This window comes from Arachis ipaensis, chromosome B1, assembly GCF_059453495.1.
Source record: "Arachis ipaensis isolate K30076 ecotype BB chromosome B1, ASM5945349v1, whole genome shotgun sequence".
Classification (NCBI taxonomy): domain Eukaryota; kingdom Viridiplantae; phylum Streptophyta; class Magnoliopsida; order Fabales; family Fabaceae; genus Arachis; species Arachis ipaensis.
Genome location: NC_142436.1, coordinates 139,552,978 through 139,566,531, shown reverse-complemented (window position 1 = coordinate 139,566,531; position 13,554 = coordinate 139,552,978). Strand labels below are relative to the sequence as shown.

The window sequence follows — 13,554 nt, the reverse complement described above, 5'->3', positions numbered from 1 at the left end:
TTAATATACATGATTATGATATAATATCCATCTCATTTTCTTCCCAGCCTGATGAGCACCGCATATTCCATTGTGAACTTCACCCAAAGCAATGTTTTGATCACTTTGGCCTAAACATCTCGATAAACTCCCATCTATACCTTTCTTATACAATTCATCAGCCATTAAAACAAAATTCATTGCTCGCAATTTTATTTTTCTATCAACTAGAACACTAGGCTCTTTCAAGTATTGAGCAATAGGTTTCTTCCAATCACCATCCCCCCCACTTGTCAACACACAAAACTTCCCTTTCACTTGCAGGTACTAAAATCTGATGGACACCAACCAAAGATTCAAGAGTTCCTGGGCCGATTTTATACTTCGAAGCAATTTGGACTAATTCATTAGCCATTTCGTTCTGAATCCTTGGAATATGAACCAAAGAGACTTTTCAAAAAGAAGTTAACAACTCCCAAGCGGTTGTCAAATACCTCTGTAACCTCTCATTGTTACATTTAAATTCTTTGGATAATTGCTTCAAAACCACCTGGGAATCCCCTAATATCTGAACTTCCGAGACTCCTTTACTAATCAAAATTTCAAGGCCCAAAATTAATGCTTCATACTCTGCCTCATTATTTGAACAGGGATATTTTATTTCAAATAGAAATTTCGACAAGACTCCTTCTGGTGAAACAATTAAAATCCCAACTCCTGCACCATCTTTATGTTTTGACCCATCAAAATATAACTTCCAATAATCGATTTTTACCTCGATTACATTTGCCCCCTGGTTATTTAGATCTTTCGAATTATCCACAAGAAAATCTGTAATGACCTGTCCTTTCACAGCCTTGGCTAGAATATATTGTAAATCAAATTCCGTCAATGCCAGCATCCATTTCCCCAAACATCCCCTTAACATAGGAAAACTTAACATATACTTAATTAGGTCAGTTTGTGCTATAACTTTCACCGACTTAGCCACCATATAACACTTTAATTTCATATAGGCATGATATAAAGACAAACACAATTTTTCGATTGGAAAATACCTTGTTTCGATATTAGTTAATACTCGACTAAGGTAATAAACCGCTCGTTCTTGCCCATTCTCATCATCTTGGGCTAACATACACCCTATAGTATCTTTAAATGCTGCAATATATAATTTCAAAAGTTCAGATGCTCGAACATTTGCCATAATCGGGGCTTGAGACAAATAAGTTTTAATCAAATCGAACGCCGATTGGTGCTCTGCTGTCCATTCGAAATGTGAATTATTTTTTAATTTCACTAAACGTGCGAACACCCTAGTTCAATCCGAAAGATTCGAAATGAATCTTCAAAGATAATTCACTTTAACCAAAAATGATTGCACCTCTTTCTTCGATTTTGGTGCAGACAATGCCAATATCGCATCTGCTTTATTTTTATCAATGGCAACCCTTTTTTTATGAACAACAAAACCAAAAAAATGTCCGGCTGACACACCAAAAGCACATTTTAAAGGATTCATTTTTAAACCCTTCTTTCTCATAGTAAGGAATGCTTTCCTTAAATGATCAATGTGCTGGCTTACCGAAATCGATTTAACCATAACGTCATCGATATACACCTCCATAAATTTCCAAATAAACTCATGGAAAATAGAATTCATTGCTCGTTGATATGTTGCTCCAGCATTTTTCAAACCAAAAGGCATAACTACCCATTCATACGTATCCAATGTCCCAGGACAACGAAAAGCAGTTTTAGCCACATCATCTTCTGTAATGAAAATTTGGTTATACCCAGAATAACCATCCATAAAACTAAGTATTTCATTTCCTACCGCAGAATCGATCAATATATCTGCAATAGGCATGAGATATTCATCTTTTGGAGTAGCATTATTTAAATCTCGAAAATCGATGCATACTCTCAACTTCCCATTCTTCTTCATAACATGTACAATATTCGACACCCACTCAACATAGCGTGCAGTTCGAATGAATTTTGCTTTAATCAAGCGTTCGATCTCTTCTTTAATCTTTACATTGATTTCAGGAGCAAAACGTCGTGGTATTTGCTTCACAGGTCGAGCATTGGGTTTTAATGCTAATCGATGTTCCACCAAAGAACCATCGAAACCATACATCTCATGATAATCCCAAGCAAAACAATCTTTAAACTCATGTAAAAGACTAATGAGTTCAGTTCGAAAAGGATCAACAAGGTTTTAACAAATATATGTAATTCGAACATCATCGGGAGTTTCCAAATTGATCTCCTCTAAAGGATCTTGAGATTCAAACCCTTTATAATAATCACCATCATTCACTGAGTATTTCTCAAAACCCAATGTTTCGAGATCATAAATGCAATCAAAAGTGAAATCAATAGAATTATCAGAAATAGAAGAGACTTGATCATGGATAAAAACATCATTTTTACTTTCTACACAATGAGCCTCTGCTATTAAATCGGCAATCCGGCTTCGATGGTGGTTCGATATCTAATGGTCTGGGAGCGAAACCTACTCCTCTTTGCAGATACCAGTTTTCTAAAAGTGCATCAAAGCGTCTTCGATTAGACGGGTAATAGGTTAAAAGATAAATTAAAACTTATAAAGTAATAAAATAAACAAATGAATAAGGTTTTCAAAAAGAAAATGTACTGAAATCGGAAAAGACTGCGTTGAAGTTAAAAGAAAACAGTAAAATGCCTTCGATTAGGTCAAAGGGCTTTGACATGAAAATTAAAGTGCAGAAATGTAAATCATACAAAGAAGATAAAGAAAACTTGAAAGATAAGCTTGCTTCAAAAATAAAGTTTACAATAAGATAAATTGAAAAAGTAAAGACATGGAAGGAACCTTACAGAAAAGTAACTCGATTACAGGCTCAGGAATTCTCTGGGGATATGAGTGTGCTTGAGTGTTTTCTGAGTTAAAGTTCCAACCCTGATTTCCTAAGACTTCCTAGTATTTATAATATACCTTTAGTAACTAGCAATTAATTATAATTAATTACATTTAATTACAAATTTGAACTTTTCAAATACTTTCCCCTAGGTAACTGATTTCGCCATTTGATTGGAGACGTTTCCCATGATTTTCTCATGTGATAAAAGCCTTTAACCGTTTCACTACCGTGACTGTTTGACCTTCCATTCGAATGCTCAATTCGATTTTTCCTCTCGAGAAAATCTAATCGAATAACAAGTCATTCGAAATCCAACTAGCGCTCATTATTCTCGATCCCTGCTTACGCATGCATCCTCTCGAGAAATTATCTCTGGCTCATTCCGAATCGACTTGCTCTCATCGAATAATACATATTTTTCGATCAACAATAAGATAGATCAGATTCAAATATTTGAGTATGTTAGTAAAAATAATTTTTTTTTTATGGTACAAAAGTATTATGCGTATTCACACCGAGACTAATTTTTGTTGTAAGCTGACTAAGCTCTTTGACTAATGGATATCTTATTTAAATTGAAAAAACCTCTTTTCAATTTTTTGCACGCCATAAAATTTTTTTCCAAAAAATATGCTCACATATTTATGTGTGTGGAGATAGAGGAATAAAACTCCTTTTGTTACTTATTTCTTCTACTCTTGTATATATATATATATATATTTACACGTGTATTCAATCACATAACACCGCATTAGTAAAAATAACTACGTTTTATATTGATTGCATGAATGGTCATCCAAGAAAATGATTGTGGCTGCACGACTATGTAAAACATTTTGCACTATCAATGCATAAAAACTAAACACGTATATATATAATATGAGATTTGTTACTAATTTTAAATTTGAATCTCAATTCAAATTTAAATCATATTTTGTTATTTTAAATTTTAAATTTTCAAATTTTATAAATCATATTACAACTTAAATTGAAATAGAATCAATTATGATCTCATCCAAACTTAATTAGAATTTAAATTTAGAAATAGAATAATTAATTATTTTTAATTTTTATTTAATTTTCTCAATTATCATATTATTATTATTATTATATTTTTAGTGCTAACAAAAAATATAATAATATTATATTTGAATTAATATAATTATTTATTTGATTAAATTAAAATAATAATTAAATAATTTTTTTAATAAAAATTAGAACACTCGTTAGTTTGTGATCCCATAGGTTCAATACTAAGCAAGTAGTAAATTAGTCATACTCAATTTGCTAATTAAGGTTAGTGTCTAACAACACTTTTCAACTGGTATGAAATAATATATTTTTACTAAGAACTCGAGAAGAACAAAGTATTAGGCGTGTTCAAATCCAAATTAAATCGCTCATCCAACCTAATCCAAACCGAAAACCGATTAAAACCGCACTAATTCGAATTCAATTGGATTCAATTTTCTGCAAATTGCTGGATCAATTCGGATTTCAGATTTACTTTTCATAACTGGTCCAATCCAATCTAAACCACACAATGTGCTATAATATTATTATTTTATTGTTATATTTACAATTATACTTGTAACATGTTTAATTTATTATATATTTTTATATTATTCATGTATTATTATTAATAAATATTTTATGTTCAAAATGTGATTTATTTATTTATTTATTATAACTAACCTATAATTTTATTTCTATTATTATGATATCATTAGCTTTTTAAAATATTGTTGAGACTTGTTATGTCATTGTTGAATTTTTTTTTGTCACTGTCATTGTTGATTATTTAAAATGTGATGTTGAGACTTGTTATATGTATTTAATTTTTTTAATTTACAAAACCGCAAATCCAATCAATCCAAACTTCTTGAAATTGGATCTAAGGATCGGGTTTTTTTTAAACAATCCAAACTTCTTGAAATTGGATCTAAGGATCGGGTTTTTTTTAAAAATTATCCAATCCAAACCGCCCTGCAAATGAAATTAGTGTTCAGATCGAATGAGTTTTTGACTCAAAACCGATCCAAACCGAACCACAAACACCCCTGCAAAGTATAATTCCTTCTATCTTTTCAACCATTGGTCCTTAGAATACGAATTAATTGTCAAACTCTAACTTGTTACTATTATTATAATGAGTCATGAATGACCTAAAAAACTCATTTCTTCATTCATTCAAACTCTTTATCATAGTGGATGAATTTCTTATCGACTAATTATTAATTCAACAAGTATTTAAATCATGCTCAATATCCATTCAATTATAACCCTATGACATTGAATGTGTGAAATCAAAGTATAATAAATACATTGTTAATTACCATACAATTGTAAGTCAAAAGAAATTCTATTATTATGTTCATTTTGAGAATATCCTCAACAAATATGGATTAATTATAACCATTAGAAATTCTCAAAGTGGTCAATTCAATAATCATATATCTATATGCGCCATATATATAAAATTTAATAAATAAAATTTATTAATCTTCATCCAATAAAAATACATATCCAAAATAATAATATCCGTTTTAATAATATTATGACCTAGATCAATTTAGCTTAAATAAATTATAGAAGATTTATCTTATATTATTATATTATTATGGTCACTATCATAATGATAAATCTTTAAATTTAATCAATGACTTTATTATATTAACTATTTAATAATAATAATAATAATAACAATTTATTTGACACATAATAGATTGTTAAATAGTTATATTAACTATTTAGTTCTTGATGTTTTAATTGTCTCAATTAGAGACTAATGTGATTAAAATTTAAAAAATTTAGGAATTAAATTGAGTTAAATAAAACTTTAAGAACTAAATTAAAATTAAAGTGTAAGTGTAACTTTAAAGACCAAACTGAATATTTTCTCATTAATTTGCAAAATTACTCATCAAAATAACTATTATGTGAATAACAAATATGTAATATCATAAGCATAGATTTGGCTTTTATCATTGATAGAGTTTTCTAAGGGGTGTTAAAAACACAAACTTTTTATTTTAAATTTAGTAAATAAAAAAATTATGTACTTGTGGAATTTTAAAGTATGCAAATGAAACTTTTTAAAAATAATTTTCATTTATTAAAATTAAAAATTTTTATATAATCTCACAAATTAATTAATTTTTAAATTTAAATCTTACACTAATAACAAATATAACATTTTTATAGTTTGAAAATTATTTATCAAATATAATTATTACTGTTTATACTTATAAAAATTATTTTTAATTTAATTTATCATATATAAATGTTACAATTTTAAAAAAATAAAAATTTTACTAAATTAAATCTAAATTATTGTCCACTTGCAACTATATTTGGTTAGTGCCTTCGGACCATTTCTTGTTATCTAAATCATAAATAGCAAACTTATGTGGCTATAACAAATCGTGGTCGATGGTCATCTGAACATTGGTGGTTGAACAGAGAAATAAATCTCTCAATTTTATGTTACAATTGAAGAAATAAAGTATGATTTGTAATTCTTCAATATTTTTTCTATCTCATTTTCTCTTTATACCACTTATAAACTTATAAAATTAATGATGACAAATTACACTATACCCTATCCTCCGAAGTGAAAAAAAAAATTGAAACAAAAAACGGTTAAACTTTGATCCAAAATCATGTACTGCAAGTTATCGTACATATATTTTGTTCTCTGATTTACCTAGACAAACAGTCCTATTTTGCAAAATAGGTTCCGAAATATTAATACTAGCTCAGTACAAGGAACTTTAACAACATACTGCAAGAAATTTACCAAAAGCACATCATCAGTGATGGAAATTTCTTTCTCATCCACAGCAATTTGCTGTGTAGGAAGGTGTCCTAAGATTATTTCCACTTTCATCACCTGATGTGAAGTTGGAAACCACAGGCAAATGAATATGAAAAACACTAACAAAAGAAAGTGAGATTGAACAAATTCATACAGCAACATGGTTTTATCAAATCTCTTTTTCAGTTTATCGTAAAAGGATGTCATAGGTAAGAATATTATACAAAACTAATACTTTAAAAAATATGAACCAGCAATATAATATTTTTAAAAGCATGTTATTATGGAAATTTATTTCTCATTCACAGCAAATTACAGTTTATGCAGGTGTCCCAAGATCACTTCCACTTTCATGAACAGAACTGAGATAAGATATTATTTAAAATCAGATAATTTTGTTGAAAATGAGATCTAGCATAGAAAACAGCAAAGCTAGGTAGATTCAGAAGCATATTGATTAGTTTACCATCACTCTTAAAGAACTCAGATCAAGTGTTGGATTATGTATTTTGCTTCATCCTTACCTACCAGAATTAAGATATTAAATTTGCAAAATAATACCGAAACTTGAGAAACACAAAAATCTCAACTTTGAAACACATAAGAGATTTAGTTCCCCGACGTCCTAGTGGAGCATCAAAATTGCAACCCAGGATAGCGAGGGGAACACACATCTCGGCTCCAAACATAAACTGCGATGCACAATGAAATAGTACATGCCAAAATTCATTTTAATTTGAAGCCCTTCAATAAATAATTAACAACCGATTAACAATAATAAAAATACAAGAAATAAAAGTGAAAAACAGATTCTCCAAGAGGAAACTCAGTCCCTTAGATGTTCATTAATGTTTGCGATCATAACCGCAAATCATTACAGGTCTGTAGGCTCATCATAGTAATAATAATTGAATAAAAGAAATATGAAAATGACAAGGTATGAATGAAATGTAGCTGCTCCAGTGTTCTCCCAAAAGCAGAGGGCTCTGGGAGTGATACAGAAGAACAACACAATGAATGTTGCTTCGAGGGAACGAATCGAATGGGAATTGAAGAGGTCCACATCGACTAGATAGCGAAGCATAACGAATTTAACATAATTAAGGTTGCAATTGCAGATTTATAGAAGACTTGGTAACTGGGGATTTTGAAAATGAGCCTCAGAATTGCAGAATGATAACATCAAAGACAATTTCAGTCCCGAAAGATGGTATTTGGTGTTTGATATCATCATTGGCATCATTTTTGATAGAGAAAAGAAGGTTAATAGAGAAGAGAAGATAAGAGAAAGGAGAATGTTAGTCTCATGGCCAGTCCCAAGAAGTAATGGCAGCAACGCCGCTCTACAAGGCGATGGAATATGAGACTCGCATCGACGGAGGAGCTCACCCGATTACGGGGAGGACCATCAACGTCGACGAACATTGCTAAGTGACGTTGACTAGGGATTATGCAAACACACAGATCAATTTGCCCCCTTTCTAGTTAGGGATTTTCGCAAATCCCCCGTCACCGCAAACGAAAACATATAAATGAATTCAGCTCTTACAAACAAACTAAACTTGTATGGAAGTGGAAGTGGAACCGGAAGCGGAGGCAGATCTGAAGCTGCGGAAACCCTAGACGAGCTGCTCTCAACCACTTGCTGCTAAGATAGCTGAGAGTGGAAGACCCATAAAGCACTTCTTATAGAGAGACAGAGCGTGGTAGTGTGGTCGCCGCTATTCACAAATTAGGTTTTTTTGAGAACCCTGACAACTTAACCACTATGGCTCAACTGGGCTTCTTTAGTATAAGCCCATATTCTCTGTCTTTGAAGCTACACGGAATCCCCTGATCCAAATAAGCGTTTAGCATTTTACAATATGGCCCAGTACCACTACCAACTATGTTAAGAACCTAGTTTAAGACATAAAAAAACTCCTGTCCAAAAAAAAAAGACATAAGACCCAAATAATGAAGGCATTTATACAAATAAAAATACTAAAAATATTTTTTTATAAAGAGTCTTGTGTTAAAAGTGTATTTTGTTTGTTTAGTCCTACTTTAAAAATAATTAGTGTAAAACTCGCGCTATGCTCAGACCTAATATCATTCCATTATAAAATTTATTAATACCTATTTATTTACTAATAGTTATTATTTTTAATTTAAAAAAATTTTTGTATGTAAAAATTTATTACATAGTATATAAGACTGTTTTATTTTGTGTTTATAAAAAGTAAAATAATTTTATTATTTTTTTAGTTCTCATTAGTAAATTCTACTTAAATATAAAAACTATTATGTTTGTATTTAAATATGTTACTGTTATACAATCCAAAAAAGAATAAAATTTTAATAAAAATAGTTTATGTTTTAATCACACAAATAATAAATATTAATTAAGTGACATTTATTTATATTATTTTATCTTTAGTGTATAATCCGCGAGCATGTACTTAATTTATTTTAGGGTAAAATATTCTTTTTGTCCCTAAAGTTTAATAAAAGTTTCAAAAATACCCCTAAGTTTTATTTTGTTTCAATTTTGTCCCAAAAATTTTCGATTTGCATCAAATATACCCTTGACGGCTAAATTTTTAAAAAAATTTAAGACCAATCTAACAATAATACATGAAAATTATGCTTGATTTGCTTGTATTGAGGGTTGTTCTTATGAAATTGTTGTTAAATTGGTCTTAAATTTTTTGAAAAATTAGCCATCAGGGGTATATTTGATGCAAATCGAAAACTTTTGGGACAAAATTGAAACAAAATAAAACTTAGAAGTATTTTTAAAACTTTTGTAAAACTTTAGGGACAAAAAATATACTTTACCCTTTATTTTATTATATTTATGTATAATTTGTTCATAAAGAGATTAATATATATTTATTAAAAAAATTAATTTACTTAGTATATAAAAAAAATTAAGTCGTTAACCTCTTTTGTTATATTAATGTTTAATTTAGTTAATAATCTTTTTTAAAGGATAATCTTTAAAATACATTTTAACTAAATTTTAAAAAATAGATAGATTAACTATTATGAAAAAATAAAATTAACTATTATAAAAGAGATTAATATTTTAATTAAAAAATAATTATCTTAATTAAAATACAAAACATATGAAATTAAAAGGAAAAAAATAGAAAAAGCAAGAAAAATTAAAAATAAAAATAGAATCATACACGAATTTTTCGATAGTCTATATTATATTTTTAATGCACAAATTTCAAAAAATGAATTTATGTTTTAATACATAAATTTTAAAAAAACATGTTCTATCCTTTATATTCAATAGTTTAAATAAGAAGTAGATACCAAATTGGTACCTAAAAGATTTTGATGCTGACAGAATGGTATTTGATTTTTGTTATTGACAAAATGATCTCTAAAAAATTTTAAAATTTGACAAAAATGACCAACCTTCAATTGAATTACCAGGAGTTAAGGTTTAATGGTGAGGTGTTAGTTAACAATTTTTATAATTACAAAATTTACCACTTTTAATTTTTATAATTTTAAAAACACCCCAATTTTAATTTTTTAAAATTCTAATCCCCTTTCTTCTGGAACCCTCATCTCTTCCTCTTCCTCAGCATCCTCCTCCAATTTTCTTCTTCTTCTCCAATAAGCTCCTCTTCATTTTCGTTCATCACCGCCTGTACCTTACTCCTCTTTCTTCCTCCGACCAACTTCCGGCTTTGGCTTACTACAATAGCGTCGTCCTCCTCCTTCCTCCTTTTTTTCTCTCTTCTAACCAAAGATGCTTTTCTGAGACTCAACTTCTTCTTCTCAAAACTCAACCTCTTTTTCATTTTTCTTTTTTTTTTTTGACCCAGTGGTTGTGATGCTACTATGGCTGTTGAGCCCATGATTGGTGGTTATAGAAACGACAACAGCAGCAACGGCTTCGCCACTTCCAAGGTCAAAGAGAACGCCGTCCAAGAAGTGGCATCTCTCTCAAACTCAACCCCAACACTTTTAACATTTCTTCTTTTTCTTTATCAATCAAGACAGTTATACATATGTCCAGTAAGAAATTTTTAGCAAAAATAATAACAGCAAAACTAACGAAATTGCATCAATTCTTCACTCAAAATGTTTACATTTTCATTACCATTATCATCCAAGAAAACCGATGCCTTGATAGCATGGTTCAACCCACATTCAATCTCTTGATCTGCCCTAAAAAAAATCAGATTTTGGCTGTCAACTTGCCACCACTCTCAATTTTCATAAGCATCTTGCCTAAAATATTTGATGTATCCTTCTTAGCTATCTTATTGAAGTCTCTCCAATAAAAAGGAGAAAAAAAAAGATATTATAATTTTTTAAAAATGATGATGATTTAGAAAAAGAGATGAGAGTTTCAGAGAGAGGAGATTTGGATTTTTAAAAAATTAAAATTGAGGTATTTTAAAATTATAAAAGTTAAAAGTGATAAATTTTATAATTATAAAAATTGTTAACTGACATGTCACCCTTAAATTTTAACTCCAAGTAACTCAATTGAAATTTGGACACTTTTGTCAAATTCTAAAATTTTTTGGAAATTATTTTATCAATAATAAAGATCAGATATCATTTTATCAGAATCTTTCAAGTACAAATTTAATATTTATCTCTCTAAATAATTTTTCTTTTCAAGCTCATATTAACAATTTTCGCTTATACATAAAAAATATATTGTATATGTATATTAACAATATTATTGGGACACAAATAATAATATTTAATAATATTTTATAATTGAACACTATATTTATTTTTAATTAATTTTAAATTTGAGGTTATTAGTTCACTAAAACAAATTTATTTTATGTCACTTCCAATTTTAAATAAATAACACATGTTAAATTAATAACTTCTTACTGGAAGAATAATATATTTTAAAAAATATTATTATTCGAATTCAACTTATCCTGACTTACAAAGTAATTATTCAATTTGTTAGGTTCACAACTTTAAACAAAAATCATTAATTTTGTATATAATACTTGTTATACCGAACAAAAATTTAAATTTTGAGCAACGAACATTTAAATATATATGATTATAGGCAAAGTTAAACTTCTTTACAAAATTAAAATAAAGAAACTTATAATTCCATCAATTTAAAGTATTTTTAAAATTGACAAATGAGAACAAACATATATATATATATATATATGAAGAGTAAATATCCAAAATCGTCCCTAAAAGATATTCCGATCTTCATTTTGGTCCTCGAAAGATAAAGTTAATCAAAATCGTTCCCGAAAGATACACGATTGGTCACGTTAGTCATTCCGTCAGTTACATGATGACGTGTCACGTTAAGTGCCACATGGCATATGATGATGTGGGGGGGATAATGCCACGTGTCACAAGATGATTGGTTGACGTGTCAGTGACACATGACATGCCACATGGCACTTGACATGTAAAAAAGTTATTTATAATCAAAATAGTCCTTTGAAAGTTCAGACGTAAGTCATTTTCATCTCTAAAATTTTAAAAATTAATCAAATTAGTCCTTATATAATTTTTTTTTATTTTTTCTTGATAATATTAAATTTAAAATATTTTTTTATACTACTAATTTTAATAGAAATGTAATTGACAATCAAAAAAATAGTAATTGTATCTTTTTTTTCTTAAAAATTTTTTCCATAAAATTATCTCTCTCATTTAATTCTTGTCAAAATCTCTCTTATTCTTTTCTATTCTAAAACCTTTTTCTTACATTATTACATTTTGCTGGAATATATATATATATATACTCAAAATTAAAATGTATGTATTTATTAACCTAAACAAATTTATATGCTCAAAATCAAATTTTATGTATGTTAACCTAAATGAAAGTAATACCGTAATGAAAAAAAAGATGTATAAATTTTTATTAACTTTGTTTAGGTTAACATATATATATATATATATATATATATATATATATATATATATATATATATATATATATATATATATATTCTAGCAAAATGTAATAATGTAAGAAAAATATTTTAGAATAGAAAAGAATAACAGAGATTTTGACAAGAATTAAAAGGAGAGAGATAATTTTATTAAAAAAAATTTTAAGAAGAAAAGATACAATTACTAATGTTTTGACTGTCAATTACATTTCTATTAAAATTAGTAGTATCAAAAAATATTTTAAATTTAATATTATCAAGAAAAAATAAAAAAAATTATATAAAAACTAATTTGATTAATTTTTAAAATTTCAGGGATGAAAATGACTTACGTCTGAACTTTCAATGATTATTTTGATTATAAATAACTTTTTTACATGTCAAGTGCCACGTGGCATGTCACGTGTCACTGAGCTGACACGTTAACCAATCATCTTGTGACACGTGGCATTAGTCCCCACGTCATCATCCAACTGACGGAAGGACTAACGTGACCAATCGTGTATCTTTCGGAGACGATTTCGATTAACTTTATCTTTTGAAGACCAAAATGGAGATCAGGATATCTTTCAAGGACAATTTTACCTATTTACTCTATGTATGAGAATAAGAGAAAGAATGATTTTAGAACAAAATGATTTTAGATTTGAAATTTAAAGTCCTGCTTAATATCCAATATGTACATCGAATTCAATAATAGCTTATTTTATATTATCATGTATTACTTTTTCTGAATTTTGAATAAACATGACACTTGTCAATCATTCAAGTAAAATACTTGTTAATTATATATGTTGGACACTTGTTAAATAACCAACCATATATAACTCTCCTATTATATATTAATAGATAACATTTTTATAAGATCAAGAAGTTAGATGACATGGTGGGTAACGGAGTTTATGATGAAACAGTGGAGAAAAGAAGGAAGGCATTAGTTGTGTGC

At 28.4% G+C, this 13,554-nt stretch overlaps 1 protein-coding gene and 5 non-coding genes across 6 annotated transcripts; all 6 read right to left on the bottom strand.

Annotated features, from left to right (window-relative positions):
• Positions 1–253: 253 nt before the first annotated feature.
• LOC148578595 (uncharacterized) lies at positions 254–1,186 on the bottom strand. The gene is made up of 3 exons (XM_088503117.1): positions 1,038–1,186; positions 474–899; positions 254–407 (listed from the first exon to the last, which is right to left on the bottom strand). The coding sequence occupies exons 1-3, from the start codon at positions 1,184–1,186 to the stop codon at positions 254–256; spliced, it is 729 nt and encodes a 242-aa protein (XP_088359243.1).
• Positions 1,187–6,693: 5,507 nt separating this feature from the next.
• Positions 6,694–6,788, bottom strand: LOC148578594 (small nucleolar RNA snoR31/Z110/Z27). The gene has a single exon (XR_015904376.1). It is a non-coding gene; the product is annotated as a small nucleolar RNA snoR31/Z110/Z27 (small nucleolar RNA).
• Positions 6,789–7,141: 353 nt separating this feature from the next.
• On the bottom strand, positions 7,142–7,232 carry LOC148578593 (small nucleolar RNA snoR31). Its single transcript, XR_015904390.1, has one exon. It is a non-coding gene; the product is annotated as a small nucleolar RNA snoR31 (small nucleolar RNA).
• Positions 7,233–7,310: 78 nt separating this feature from the next.
• LOC148578592 (small nucleolar RNA snoR136) lies at positions 7,311–7,451 on the bottom strand. Its single transcript, XR_015904393.1, has one exon. It is a non-coding gene; the product is annotated as a small nucleolar RNA snoR136 (small nucleolar RNA).
• A 74-nt stretch (positions 7,452–7,525) lies between these two features.
• On the bottom strand, positions 7,526–7,609 carry LOC148578591 (small nucleolar RNA SNORD25). Its single transcript, XR_015903725.1, has one exon. It is a non-coding gene; the product is annotated as a small nucleolar RNA SNORD25 (small nucleolar RNA).
• A 251-nt stretch (positions 7,610–7,860) lies between these two features.
• LOC148578590 (small nucleolar RNA SNORD96 family) lies at positions 7,861–7,945 on the bottom strand. The gene has a single exon (XR_015904413.1). It is a non-coding gene; the product is annotated as a small nucleolar RNA SNORD96 family (small nucleolar RNA).
• Positions 7,946–13,554: the final 5,609 nt, after the last annotated feature.